We start from the raw sequence: 15,291 nt of genomic DNA on the forward strand, positions 1-15,291 counted from the left end.
TCAAAAAGTTATGTTGACAAAGCTCCACCACTCTGGGTAGAGCCAGAACTAAATCTTAGTTATTCATATTCAAAGTCCGTAGAAGACATGGCTTGAGCTTAACAGACTGCTTCTACTACACTGTGTCTAAAAATAAAAAAATTTGTCTCCAGAAATGTCTAGGTCCGGCCAGGCGCAGTGGCTCATGCCTGTAATCCCAGCACTTTGCGAGGCCAAGGCGGGCAGATCACGAGGTCAGGAGTTTGAGACCAGCCTGCCCAACATGGTAAAACCCCATCTCTACTAAAAATACAAAAAATTAGCTGGGCATGGTGGCACACACCTGTAATCCCACCTACTTGGGAGGCTGAGGCAGGAGAATCGCTTGAACCCATGAGGCAGAGGTTACAGTGAGCTGAGATCCTGCCACTGCACCCTAGCCTGGGTGACATGAGACTCTGTCTCAAGAAAAAAAAAAAAAAAGAAAGAAAGAAAAGAAATGTTGAGGCCCTTGTTCAGGAGAGAATCATTGTTTAAGTAAACATTTAACATTTCAAACAATTCCTGTGTGCCAAGCATTGTTCAGGTGCCTGAGAGTAAAGCCATAAACATAAACGCTAAAAATTCCTCCTAGATGTTAAATCCTCGTGCAGGGACAGCAACAGTTAGCACACATAGAAAATATCTTGTGTTTCCGATGGCAGTCAGTGCTGCAGAAAAAAAGAAGGAATATTCAGAGGTGGCTGTTGTGGGAAGTTGGGCCAAGTGTTCAATTTTTACTTGGCTTTTTATGAGGATCTCACTAAGCAAAGATCTGAATGAGGTGAGAGAGACAGAAGCCATAAGACACTTGGGTGAAGAGCATTCCAGGCAGATGAAGAACAAGTGTGGCATCACAGCGTCATGCTCTGTGAGGCCAGAATGACAGAAGCAAATACCCAGTAGGTAAAGATGGGATATTACGGCTCTAGTTGGAATGAGAAGTCTCTCTGGCATTAGCTAGCAAAAAGTAAAGTCAAAACACTTACGATTCTGACGGTCAGCTCATGTTTAGGTTACTCCACCACCCCAAATTCCTTTTGTGGATTTATTCTCTTTGTCTATACCTGGAATCATTTCCAGAGCTCCCTGCCACACATTAAAGGTGCTCTCTCAGGCTGTTCAGATGTGCTTCTGGTTGCTGTAGAATAAATACGAGACAGTGCTTATCATTTTCTGAACAGGATCATGAAAGGGTTTACCCTGATCGTGAAACGGCTTCCTTCTAGAAGCATGTATTTGGTAAGCAGAGAAACTGTCGAAGGAGATCCAAGACCGAGAGCAGATGAATGTCTGCCAGCCCGTGGACCTGAGGGAGAGCATGCTGCATGGCTTTGTTCTGTACCTTGACTCTGATTTGTTAACCCATTAAAAACGTTTTTCAAGAAAGTCATTGACTAGAGTTTACACTTCCTTTGTCTTCGCTCTGCCATGAGTAGCGCCTGGCGTATAGTTACTACCTGCTCCCTGATGAATTAGGACAAAGCTGTAAGGCCCTCTTCTAAGACTACATCGGAGTAAATACCACTAAAATGATTGGGTTTTAATTCAAGATTTTAAATAATACTCGAACAGGAGTAAATCTTGCTCATAGATGGGAAATAACTATTAGTAATAACACAATATGCTATGTAAATAGTATTTCATTTGCAGAGAACATGCTTCTCCAAAGAGATCATAACTTGTGGCAAGAAAATGCTATTTTAGGATAATTACTAGCACCTCTTTTCATTGTAATAAAAACCAAATTTTGAGTCATTCTTTATGTGTACAATTCCCAGACAGAGAATTGCCTTAAAAACAGATGAGAAGTTTAAAAGAATATAAAATAGTTCTCGGTTTGTGGTATGGCCTCTTCTCAAGTAAAAAAATCAAAGCTGTCTATTTTTATTATCTGTGGAACATAAGTCATAGTCAAAAACAATATCCAGTAGAAGTCTTCAAAGCAGTATTCTACCCTCTTAAAAATATTTCTAGAATGCCACTTTAAAAGGCGTGCATAGCCATTTCTTCCTTGTACCAACGTTGTGTATGCATGCACTTGTGATTTTTAGAAATATTACTTCATTATGGAAAAGGTAAAATACATGCAAAGGTGAACAGAATAGTGCAAAGGTGAACAGAATAGTGCAAAGGTGAACAGAATAGCACAATGATCCTCCATCTTATCCATCACTCAGCTTTGACGACTATCAATTTGTAGTCAGTTTGGTTCTGTCTATAACCCTACCCACTTACCTCCTCTCATATTATTTTTGAAGGAAACCCCCAACAGATATAATTTCATCCATATATATTTTAGTATGTTTCTCTAAAAGATACCCTTTTTATTTTATGTATGTATTTATTTGTATTTTGAGATGAGTCTTGTTCTGTCACCCAGGCACCATCTTGGCTCACTGCAACTTCGCCTTCCCGGTTCAAGCGATTCTCTTGCCTCAGCCTCCCAAGTAACTAGGATCACAGGTGCGCACCATCATGCCCGGCTAATTTTTGTATTTTTAGTAGAAATGGGGTTTCACCATGTTGGCCAGACTGGTTGCAAACTCCTGACCTCTGGTGATCTCGCCTCGACCTCTCAAAGTGCTGGGATTACAGGCATGAGCCACTGTGTCCAGCCCAAGATACCCTTTTTAAAAGAAAGCATATTCACCACCAGTTTCACTCCTAAAAATTAATTAGGTTCTAACGTCACCAAATACCAAGTCACTGTTCAAAAGTTCAATTAGTTCATGTATGTTACGACTGATTTTGTTTACAGTTTGTTTTGAGCAGGATATAGAGAAATGCCAACCATTATGAATAGATGATATCTCTTATGTTTTTATAATAGGTGCTCCTACAACACTTTTTTCCCCTTAAACTTGAGTTGTTGAAGAAATAAGATCATTTATTCTGTAGAGTTTTCCGCAGTATGAATCTTCCTGGTGCTGTCTCAGTGGTGTAGTTTAACACGATCCTCTGTCCTGTGTTTCTTTTTGGTAGGTAGTCAGCTCTAGATACTTGATCAGCTTCAGGTTTGAATATTTTGGTAAAATTACTTTATAGGTGGTCTGATGTGTTCTACCAAGAGGAAGCCTGATATATTTGGTTGTCCATTTTTGTGATGTTACCAGCCTTTGGGAATCTGTGTCTATATGATAGATTAGTTAATTCGTTATAATTTGTAAAATGGTGACTTGTTATTTCATTCTGAGTTATTAAGTGAAATACCTTTTCTTTAAAGAAAAACTTTTCCTCGTTTGGTGCAGAGTTATTCAGTGGTGTGATTCCTATACAAGAAATGCATGATTCTTTCTTTTAGTTTACCAAATTTCAAAATAATGAGCGGTATTGCTAGTACTCATCACCAAAAATGAACAAATCATTTTTTTCTTAAGCATTGTAATGAACTCATAGAATTAAACGTATCTGATGTGTTTTACTCTTTTGCTGTTATTATTGTTACTTATAGCCAAAACATTTCTTTTTTTTTTTTTTTTTTAATACAAAGTTTCACTCTGTTGCCCAGGCTAGAGTACATGGTAAGATCATGGCTTACTGTAGCCTCAACTTCCTGGGCTTAAGGCAATCCTTCCACCCCACCCTCCCAAGTAGCTGGGACTGCAGGCACATGCCGCCACACCTGGCTAATTTTGTAATTTTTGTAGAGATGAGGGCTCACTATGTTGCTCAGGCTGGTCTCAAACTCCTGACTTCAAGTGATCCTCTTGCCTTAGCCTCCCAGAGTATTGCAATTACAGACATGAGCCACTCCACCTGGCTAAAATGTTTCATCTTTAAGTTGACTTTGAGTCCTTTTGACATGACCTGCTCTGCTATCTTCTTGGATACGACACTCCAGGTTCATTTTGAACAACTTTTTGCCCCCAGACCTGGATTGGGCCATTTCTCCAGGCAGCTCTGGATCTGTAACATATTGTAGAATGGCTAAATTGAGCTAGTTCATATATGCATTACCTCACATACTTTATTTTTTTAGTGAGAACACTAAAAATCTACTCTATGAATTTATAATAATATAACATATTATTATTAACTGTTATTACTGTTGAATAATAGAGCTCCTGAACTTAGCCTTCTTATCAGACTAACATTTCGAATCATTTTTGTTACTATGTTTCGGTTCCATTGCTTTGATTGTTTTGATGATACGCATACAGGAATTTCTTGTCTTCCATACTTAAACTTTCTCCCAAATCTTTTTTTAAAATTTCTCTTTGATTTAACAAATTTTCCTCATATAGCTTCTGTTTTCGGTAAGACATTAGCTGTGCTGCTTACTAACTCTTGTGTTACTTCTAATTCAGTTTTCATGTGTAAAATGATCATTTTAAATTCTTTACTACGTTCTTATACCTTATTTCTGAATTTTTAAAATTTTGAGTTATTTTTTCATAGCCTTTATCATTTTATTAATATCTCTTAGCATATTTTAAAACATTAGGCAACAGTCATCTGTTCAGTAGACATGTCTTCCTGGCTTGTCTGTTTGATAGACGTATCTTTCTCTCATTGGTCTGCAGCGCCATTATTTCGCTCCTGTTTTTTTTTTTTTTCTTTTAGTAAGTTTGTTTAATCATTTGCAATCTCCTTGATTCCTTAGTTTCATCTCCTTGTTGTTTCTTCTTTCCCTCTTCTTTCCGTCTTTGTTTTTCTTCCTTTCTTATTGGTTAGTTGAGGAATAATTCGTATACATTTAAAATGCACAGACCCTAAGTGTTCCTTTCAGTGATTCCTTGTAAACCAAAACATGATTTAAAACAGTTGTTTTCAATCGGTTTACTTCACACCTCTCTGAAAAGATGGTCATTGTTCTGATTTGTCGACATAGATTAATTTTCTGTATGCTTGGACTTTGTATAAATGGAATCATATGGCATGTATAATTTTGGCTCTGTTTTTTTTCACTTACATTGTTTTTTAGAGTAATTTCATATTGCTATATCAGGAACTTCTTCGTTTTATTGTTAGGTAGTATTTCATCATATTTATAGATCACAGAGTATCCATTCCCCTGTTCATGGACATTTGGGTCTCCAGTCTGGGGTTGTTAGTAGCAGGGCTGCTGTGAACATTCTTGTATGAGTCTCTTTGTATACATGTTTCATTTCCCTTGCAATTAATAGGTGAGGGTGGGTTTTCTGAGTCATGTTATACAGATATGTATAAATTTGTAAGAAATTGTCAAGCACTTCTTCAAAGTGGTTTGCCATTTTACACTCTCAAAAGCACTGTATGAAAATTTCAATTGCTCTGTATTCTTGCCAACATGTGTTATTACTTTATCAGTCTTTTTGATTTAAGCCAACTCCTATGAGTATGAAATGGCATAATGGTATATTTAAATGAAAAGAAGTTTTACTTTGCTAAAGTCTAATTTATCAACTTTTTTTTTCTTATGGTTAGTCCTTTCTGTGTCTTACCTAAGAAATTTGGTTTAGCCCAAGGATGTAAAGACATTTTAAAAAATGTTTTCTTTTATAAGGTTTATGTTTCTGTCTTCTACATCCAAATACTTATATATTTTTTGTATTGAGTAAGGATTTTTATCCAAACAGATATTCCATTGTTCTAGCACCATTTGATAAAAAAATCTTTTCTACCTCCCATTGAATTGGCTTGCCACCTTTCACAAAAAATCAGATGACCTTATATGTGCAAATCTCCTTCCAGATCCTTATGCTAATACCATACTCTATTACTGTAGTTTTATAATAACTTTTGAAATCGGATAATGTAAGTCCTTCACCTTTGTTCTTTTTTTAAAATTTTTTTTTTTTTTTTTTTTTTTTTTGCTATTTCAGATGCTTTATATTTTTACATAAATTTTAGAGCATAACCATTCCTTTAAAAAAAAAAAAAAAAAAAAAACTCTTGATTGGGATTGCTTTGACTCCATAGAATAATTTGGGACAAATTGGTCTTAACAATACTGACTCTTTCAACCCAAGAATATGTTATACCTTTACAGTTACTTAAGCTTTCTTTAAATTCTCTCAGCAGTGTTTGTGGTTTTCATACTTTTATTTGATTTCTTGTTAGATAGTTGATGTTTTATAATGGGAATACAAGTTATACTGTTTTAAAACATGTCTTTCCAGTGGTCTTTTCCAGGGTGTATAAAAATACAAATAATTTTTAAATGTCCACCTTGTATCTTATGGGATCAATATTAATTTCACTTATTTAGTTCTGAGTAAATTCACTTATTGGTTCTAATAGGTTTTGTTATGTTTGTAAATTCCATAGTGTTTTCTACATATATAACCATGTTTATATATTTATATATACATATATATGTATATATCCCATATATGTTATATATATATACTATATATAGTTTTATAACAATATCATATTGATACATATGTATAGCAAAACATTTATATATATGTAAAACTATATTTCTTCCTTTCCAATCATCTTTTTCTTTATTAACTGGCTAGGGATTTCAGTACAGTGTTGAATAGAATCGTAAAGAACAGTCATTCTTGTTTTATTTCTGAACTAAAAAGAAATTATCAAATACACTGAATATGTTAACTGTAGGTTTTTCATACATAGTATTTATCTAATTGTATACTTTTACTTCTAGTCTTAGCTTGCAGAGAGTTTTTTCCTTTTTGTAATAATGAACTTATGTTGATTTTTTTCAAGTATGGCAAATTACACTTAATTGCTTTTCAAATGTTAACACCATTTTGTATTATTAGGGTAAACCCCAATTTGTCATGATGTATTATCCACTTTAGAATTTGCTGCATTTGATTTGATGATGTTTTGTTAAGGAACCTTTTTTTTTTTTTTGGTTATGATCATGAGGGATATTTGTTTATAAATTTATTTATTTTTTCTTTCATAATATCTTTTTTAGTTTTCAGTATCAACATCAGGGTAAAGCTGGCTTCATAAAATGAGTTGGGAAGTAGACCCTGCTCTGTTTTCTGGATGAGTTAGTGTAAGATTGGCTTTATTTCTTCATCAAATGTTTGTTAATTCACTTATGAAACAAATAGGGTCATAATCATTTGGAGTGTGGGGATAAATTTGATTACAAGCCTATAAAAATTAATTTCCTATTTGTGGAAAATAATTGAACTTTCTTAGATTTAGGGGTACTTACATTTTCTGTTTTTGTCAGAACTTTCTTTTAGAAACTTTTGTTGTTTAAGTAATTTGCTTATTTCATTTAAATTGTTTATAACATCATCACATTATCATTTTAAGCCAGTATGATCTATAAAAATGACTGCTTTCATCCCTAGGATTCATACTTTGCATTTTCTCTCTTTTTTTCTTAATCAGTCTTGGTAGGCATTTATCAATTTTACTAAGCTTTTCAATAAACCAACTTCTGACTGAGTTGATTTTCTGTAAGATTTAGTTTCTATTTCTTTGCTATGTGCTCTTTTTAATATTTCCTTTCTTCTACTAAACTGGGTTTAATTTGCTCCTTTATACTTTCTTGAGTTGAATGTCTGAATAACTGATTTTACACATTTCTTTTTAGTGTATTTACTTTAAAGCTCAAAGCTTCTAAGTACTTGCTTTACCTGTATTCCATACATTTTGATATTTTTTTTTAATTTTTATTTAGTTTGGAATATTTTCTCATTTATTTTAGGATTTCTTTTTGATCTGTGGGTTATTTATCACAAGTTTGCTTAATTGCAAAATTGGATATTACCTAAATCTTATTTTTATTCTTTCATAATTTAATACCACTGTGCTCGGGGAACTTACTCTGGAAGATTTCAGTTTGAAATTTACTGAGACTTGTTTTATGACTCAGCATATGGTCTATGTTGATGAATATTTCATGTGCTCTTGTATATTCTACCATCGATCATAATGTTCTATAAATGCCAGCTGGGTCAGTTTTTGGTAACAATATTCAACTCTTCTATGTCGTTAGTGATATTTTAATCTAGTTCTCTTGACTACTGAGAAAGAGGGGTTAAAGCATCCAATTAGATTATGATTTTGTCTCTTTTTCCTTTTGGTCCTGCAATTTTTGTTTCACGAATTTTGAAACTGTTTTATTAGATGTATGTCTTCAGGATTGTTAAGTCTTCTTAGTAAGGTGGATGCTTTTATAATTATGAAATAACACCCTGGTTATGTTCTTTGTCTTGAATTTCTACTTGGATAATAAAGAAAACCAGGCCAACTTTGCTATGGTTAGTGTTTTTACATAGCTTTTTCCACTGCAATATTTTTATCTTTCTCATTTTTATTTGAAATAAATTTTACTGAAATTTTAGGAGGAATAGATGCATGAGGAAAGCATTTTTAACTTCAGTGCTTGGAGCTTCCTCTTTTCTTGCTTTTGCACAATAACAAGTATATTTTACCTGCATTTTCTATTTTCTTTGTTCTTGAGTTTTTCCTGCACAATCTGAATTCCACTCTCAGCATTTTCTCTCAGTGCAGAGCTTAGCCCTAAAAGGGAGTTTCTCTTGCGTTAGTTAGTACTAAGAGTTCATACAGCTCAGATGCTTCCAGCCCTTTCAGAAGTTATGTACATCCCTTCTTCTTCTGTTCTATGTATTCAAATATGTAAAACTTCTTCCAGTTTCAGCACAGTTCTCAGGTTAGCCCTGACACTTTTCAGGAATACCTGTTTGTAATTTGGGGGTTCTTCTGCTTTTAGGAGAGTTTTCCTGTTGCTTCCCTGTGCATCCGCCTATACAGATGATGTTACCACGTGGGTTTTATGTTGTGAGTAGTTTGTCCTCAGCTGTTTGTAATTGTGAGGTTTGTTGGGGACATTAGATACCTAGGTCTTTGTAGATATCTCCCTGTGAGCTTTGATTTTTAATATTAGTTGTTCTTTCCATTTTTGTGTGAGATTCAGAGAAATTCCAAAATGATTCTGCTTCTGTAGCTATCATTTTAGAGCTCTGCAGACACCTCGATTCCATTGCAGAGAAGGCAGAGAAGTATATTCGTACTGTCTGATGTTTGCAGCAAAAGAAGTGTGGTGTTGATCTGTTCGAGAAAGAATCCAGATCAGAGGGATCTTGATTTTCAGTGACATCTAGAGTTATCTGTTATTGTAATTAATGCATTTTTTAAATATAACTGCACATCTTTTGTTTATTTGTTTGTTTTGAGACAGAGTCTCACTCTGTCACCCAGACTAGAGTGCAGTGGCACAATCTCAGCTCACTGCAACTTCCGCCCCCCGAGTTCAGGTGATTCTTCTGCCTCAGCCTCCTGAGTAGCTGGGATTACAGGCATGCGCCACTGCACCTGGCTAATTTTTGTATTTTTAGTAGAGACAGTTTCACCATCTTGTCCAGGCTGGTCTTGAACTCCTGATCTCGTGATTCACCCCCCTCAGCCTCCCAAAGTGCTGGGATTACAGGTGTGAGCCACCGCGCCTGGCCTATCACTGCACATCTTTTAACTATTACATCTTCCCATGCTAGCGTCATTTTGAGGGAGTCTCACAGAGAAGCCTGTATAGTAAAGAAGGTCCTAGGTGATGTCTGTCTTTTTGTAGTGAATCCATATTGCTGTATGGTGGCTGGGATCCTCCTGGTTTCAGATGTAAATGAAGGAGATAATTCAGAAAAGATGGAATCTAATCTCTACCACCCAGCACCCAAGTGGGTCTTTTTCATGTTATGCAAGTTTGCATTCGCTGAAGGCTACCTAATGCTGGACAGGATTACATAACCAAAAATGTCTCTGGCATAAACAATACCTATTATGATAATCTGTAGAAATTATTGTCCTGTTTGCTTTTTTTTTTTTTTTAAGCATTTACACTTTATTTCAGGGAGAGGGGTGGCAGAGTACAGTTGGGACAGTACTTGTGATCCTCAGATAATTCTTCTGGACACTCCATGTGACACACTCAAGGACACTTACTTTTTCACCATGGCCACACGAAAAGAAATAGCTGCCAACATTCGTTTATTTTCATTGAGACTCATGCCAATAATCAGGTTCACATTTGACTTTAAATCAATTGTTGGACACACATTTGGCTCACAAGGTCATAAAGTTTTGTGCAAGGAACATTTTTATTGAAAACAATTTGTCTCTTACAAAGTTAATACATATTTTACTACTTTAGTTTATAACTTGCAAGGTACTTTAATCTTCATGACAACCTTGAAAAGCTGGCATTTTTTTCCACTTATAGATGAAAAAACTGAGGCTTAGAAGTTAAATTACCTGCCTAAATCTATGTGGGTAATTTATGATAGAGCCAAGAAGAAATTATGGAATAATCAGAATAATTATCACTAGTATCGGAAGCCTCTGTGCCTACTGGTAACTAAAAAAATATCTTCAGAGAACATGATCACATGAGCATTTGTTAATACATCAGCCCCAATTGAATTAGTTATAATTTAGAGAACACTTTTAGGAAATATATATTTATATTTATTTAATATGCAATATAAAATAGTATATATAATATAACATGTACTATAAAATACATTTGTGTTGGCACATTCAACAAACACTTTGGCAATTCATTTTTACCCATTAGACTTCAAAACAACTGTTTATGATCTATTTTACAGTGGAAAAGCTGGTGCACAATGGTGTGAAATGGTTTGCTCATATAGCTGGTCGTAGAGTCAGGATTCAATATTCCATGTCTCCTCATTCTAAATCTTATCTTCTTTGCTTTTTATACCATCCTTCCTCATGATAAAACTTTCAAAATGCTGCAAGATAGCTGAGTGGATGAACTAGCTGTTAACAACTGACATATTGCTACCCAAACAGATGGGCTTGCTGTGTAATAATCAATTTTATGAAGTACAAAGACCAGAGCAATGATGAAAATGAATAAATGGATAGAAAAGACTTGAGATCTAACTTAACAGATCATACATTCTCTTTAGGTATATAAGGAAAGTGACCAGTTTTCCAAGAAGGCATATATGTGTTTATGTTATCAGTTTTAGTAAAATATGACCCAGATATATCTTAGACTGTTTGTGTTCTCTGCCATCTATTCTCCGGGCAATTCTGACGCCATCAACACATTCCGCCAGACTCATTCTAATGTCATTACCAAAGCTGTGGCAGCCAGGTCCTCACGCAGCATAGCCACGTCACAGCCTGACCCTTTCTCAGGATCAATTGACTGTACTGTGTCATTTTTCTAGTGGGCTAAGGAGAAAAATATAATACCTGAGATCCACACATTTGATTAAATCAGTCTTGTCATCTCTGCCTAGAACTTAAAAAGCTGATATCCTAGGAATCTTGCTGCTCAGAGACAGCCATAGGGAAGTTTAAAATCAGAGCAGATTAGGCATACATTGCTAACCCACAGCTAAGAGTAGCTGTGAATGTTTGTTTTTGCATGTGATGCTCTGTTACCTTCTGAGCAAACTCATCTTAAAGATCTCAGTATTTTTAAAAATTAGCTGGATGTGGTAGAGGGGAGCACCTGTAATGCCTGCTACTCGGGAGGCTGAGGCAGGAGAATCACTTGAACCGGGAAGTGGAGGTTTCAGTGAGCCAAGATCGTGCCATTGCACTCCAGCCTGGGCGATAGTGTGAGACTCTGTCTCAAACAAACAGACAACTCAGTATTTTAATACTCATGCTATTTTTCATGGTAGAGATTTGAAATCAGCTATGGCAAGCCGAAAGCACACAGAGGTATGTGTAAGTGTGTATGTTAGGGTATGTATGTATGTATATGTATATATACATAATCTTAGTTTCTGAGCAAAATCAAGTTGCCTTCGAAATTTCTGCTTCAGAATAGATCAAACTTGAGTTTTTGTGCTGCAGAAATAGTGCTAGCCCTAGGCCAAAGACAGAACAAAAAGGACAAGTTTATTTGCATGCCACCCGCTTTGCAGCCTCTCTGGCCATTCTCTCACTGCAGTGGTATCGACTGTATTGGTCAGGATCCTTTTCAGGGCATCACCCATGGGACTAGAAGACTTCGGTTAAGTCAGAAACCTACTGTTTACTAGTGATACGTTCTTTGTCAAATAACCACTTTGAAACTCTTCTGAGCTCCATCTAGCTGTAATATGAAGCAGCCTCTGAGTGGCACCTTCTCCAGACTGGCCCTGAGCAGTCTATTATCACAGTGCTGGCTGCCATATTGGTTCCTACTCAGTGGTAGTACCATGGTCTCTGATGGGAGACTTTGTCAGCATCTGCTGAAACTCTTGCTTTTTATCCCCTCAAACAATGTAGGAAGGCAAATAGTATATAAGGAATATAATATAAATATGGACTACATATTAGTTTGGGAACACATGGTTGATAGTTTATTTGTTTAGAGTTTAGAAAGAAAGCATAGGCCCACCACTTCCAATATGTCTCATCTTGATGACAAGTTCATTTCTGGAGTGTGTCCAGCACATAGGAATTAATTTTGAAAATAGAATTGGACAAGGGGTAGTTATTAGTACATGGAGGATTCTTGGCAGTTGCTACTATCTATATCCACAACTCTTAACATGAAACCGTAAGAGAGCTACTGTTGGTGCTTGAAGAGTTTGAGCCCTCTACGTAATAGTAATTGTGCATGAATGAAATCAGCATTTGGATAGAGAAAGAATATCCCATATTGGAAAGTAATCATGGCTTTTATGCTCTTATGTATGTATGATTTGACAGCTTTTTGGAGACTACAGCATATTTCTTCATGAAACCAAAACTTGGAGAGAAGGAGGTGTCCCCAAATGTTTTCTTCAGTATCTGGCATGAATTCAGCTCTGACTTTAAAGACTTCTGGAAGAAAGAGAACAAACTTATACTACAAGAGAGGTAGGTATTTTCATTTGCACAATGGCATTTTAAAACCGGTGTTTTATTAGGTGTGGCACCACTGGGGTTGCCAATTTTTATAGCCTGAATAAAAAACTAGATGTCCCTCAACCTGGGGCAGCAAGTTGAAGAAGATGCTGACATTTGGCAGAATGTGGAGTTTTAGTAGGAAGAGTCAGGATAGAAGCCGGGGTGCTGCAGAGAATAGCTGGGGTGCTGGTTTGCCAGAACAACTTCTGTCATGAGGAAACCATGTAAAAGTGACCACATAAGAAGGCTTGAACAACCCTGCTACGATGGCAGACCCACTCACCTCAAAGACTATAAAGGTAGAAGGAATAGTTTGCTCAATTGATGGGATATTGTCAATATACCATTCATATAAAAATTTCATCCAGATATCACCAAGAAACACGGATGTCAATATTTTTTAAAAGACCTTTTATGATTCTTGTAGAATTGTGTGACACTCTAAAATAAATCTTTTCAGGAAGGAAAATTTCCCCTCTTCAGTATATGGCATAAAGTCTCTTTGATTATGAAACTCCATAGAGGCATATTAAATATTAAGTCATGAAGGCGGCTAGCCCTCCCTGGGCAGCATCCCCAAATAGCTGCATCTAGTGGGAAAATAAAGGGAAACATAACCTATACCATAACTTAAAGCAAGCCACAAACTAATTAGTATACTTCCTAATGTCACTAACAATGACTTTGCTTCAGATCTTTAGAAAACTTACATCCTGTGGGCTGGGGGCAGTGGCTCATGCCTGTAATCCCAACACTTTGAGAGGCCAAGGCAGGCAGATCACTTGAGGTCAGGAGTTCGAGACCAGACTGGCAAATGTAGTGAAACCGTGTTTTTATTGAAAGTACAAAAATTAGCCAGGTGTTGTGGCAGGCACCCAAAATCCCAGCTACTCGGGAGGCTGAGGCAGAAGAATCGCTTGAACCCAGGAGGCAGAGGTAGCAGTGAGCCGAGATTGTACCACTGTACTCCAGCCTTGGCAACAGAGCAAGACTCTGAAAAAAAAAAAAAAAGAAAGAAAGAAAAAGGAAAAGAAAAAGAGAAAAGAAAACTTACATCCTGAGAAACTTTGTTCACAAAATTCCACTGTTTTCTGCTTATTGTCTTCGTTTTGGTCTGCTTACACGTGATACCATGGCTGTTCACCTGGTTTTCAGTTGTAATTCGATTTTGATACCTCCTTAAATTAGATGAATTAATTGCTAATATTTATTGAGCCTGTAAACTATGCCAGACTTGCACTCACTTCTGTAATTAATTACTTAGATTCCATAGGTCTGTCATAGAAGAAACTATCCTCGTGAATAGTAGGTGGAAAAAGAAATGGTTTGAACAGAAAGAAACCCTTGAAACATCTACTCTAAAGATAATACGTTTATTCTACTTCCAAATGCATCTGTAGGTGTCAATGTAAACGATGAGCTTTTAGTTAAATTTCTATGCAGGTGGGTAGAAGAGAGAATTGCTTAGAAATAAGTGTCTTTGAATCACTGTTCTTTTCCTTCAGACTAAGTCATGTATTAAGTGACACTTTCTTTAAAAAAAAAAAAAAAAAAAACCTGCTCAGTTTGAAAAATTGTAAAAAGGAAACTTTTTTTTTAACCTTAGCACATCACACATACCTTCCCTTCATGCCCTTCCCTGAGTCCCTACATCCCTCCTTTTACCTCTAATCTAAACCTGGTCCCCTAGAAAAGCGTTTGAAACTCATTCATACTAAGGTTCAAGACGAAAAGAGTCGTATTTCCCCTTGTGCGATTATTTTCATCATGTCTAGGATTAGAATCCTCAATGAGAATGGGAATGGTGTGATTCTAGACATCAGCAAGATGGGACTGATGATGCTGTCGCTTTAGAGTAGCTGGTCCGACGCACATCACGTAAGATAGTGCATTGCAGCCAGAGAATGGCTTGGTCCTGTCGTGGAGGTCCCAGGCCGAGGATGCTGGACACCCTCCTTGTCGCTGTCTTCTGCTAGCATAGACCAGAATAGAAGCTGGAGGGATGCTTCCTCAGAGAAAATGTTGAGAGGGACCAATTCAGATGCATTGCTCCCTAAGCATCCTCACAGTCCCGTCTAATACGCACCCCGTGACAGCCTCCTCACAGTCCCATCCAGCACGTGCTCCATGTGATACAATTGTTTCTAGGTGACATTTTTAATAACCACACACTGTTTGGTGGCATTGTGTTCATCTGACCTGCCCAAAATGAGCTTTCCTTCACTCTCAAAATATCTAGTACAATCAGCCAGATTCATGTTTGGTTTTCTTTTCTTTTTTTTTTTTTTTTTTTTTGAGACGGAGTCTTGTTTTGTCTCCAGGCGCCAGGCTGGAGTGCAGTGGTACAATCTCAGCTCACTGCAATCTCTGCCTCCTGGATTCAAGCAAGCAATTCTCCTGCCTCAGCCTCCCAAGTAGCTGGAACTACAGGTGCACGCTACCACGCCCAGCTAATTTTTTTGTATTTTTTAG

General features: G+C 36.6%; 1 protein-coding gene across 1 annotated transcript in view; it reads left to right on the top strand.

The window, feature by feature from the left end:
* FMN2 (formin 2) overlaps positions 1 to 15,291 on the top strand; it is a 380,362-nt gene that overhangs the window by 331,155 nt on the left and 33,916 nt on the right. Inside the window, 1 exon segment of the mRNA XM_021666911.2 lies at positions 12,640 to 12,789. Within this exon segment, the coding sequence (XP_021522586.2) occupies positions 12,640 to 12,789 (150 nt within the window).

This window comes from Aotus nancymaae, unplaced genomic scaffold, assembly GCF_030222135.1.
Source record: "Aotus nancymaae isolate 86718 unplaced genomic scaffold, 86718_ANA_hifiasm-v0.15.2.pri h1tg000032l_0, whole genome shotgun sequence".
Lineage (NCBI taxonomy): Eukaryota > Metazoa > Chordata > Mammalia > Primates > Aotidae > Aotus > Aotus nancymaae.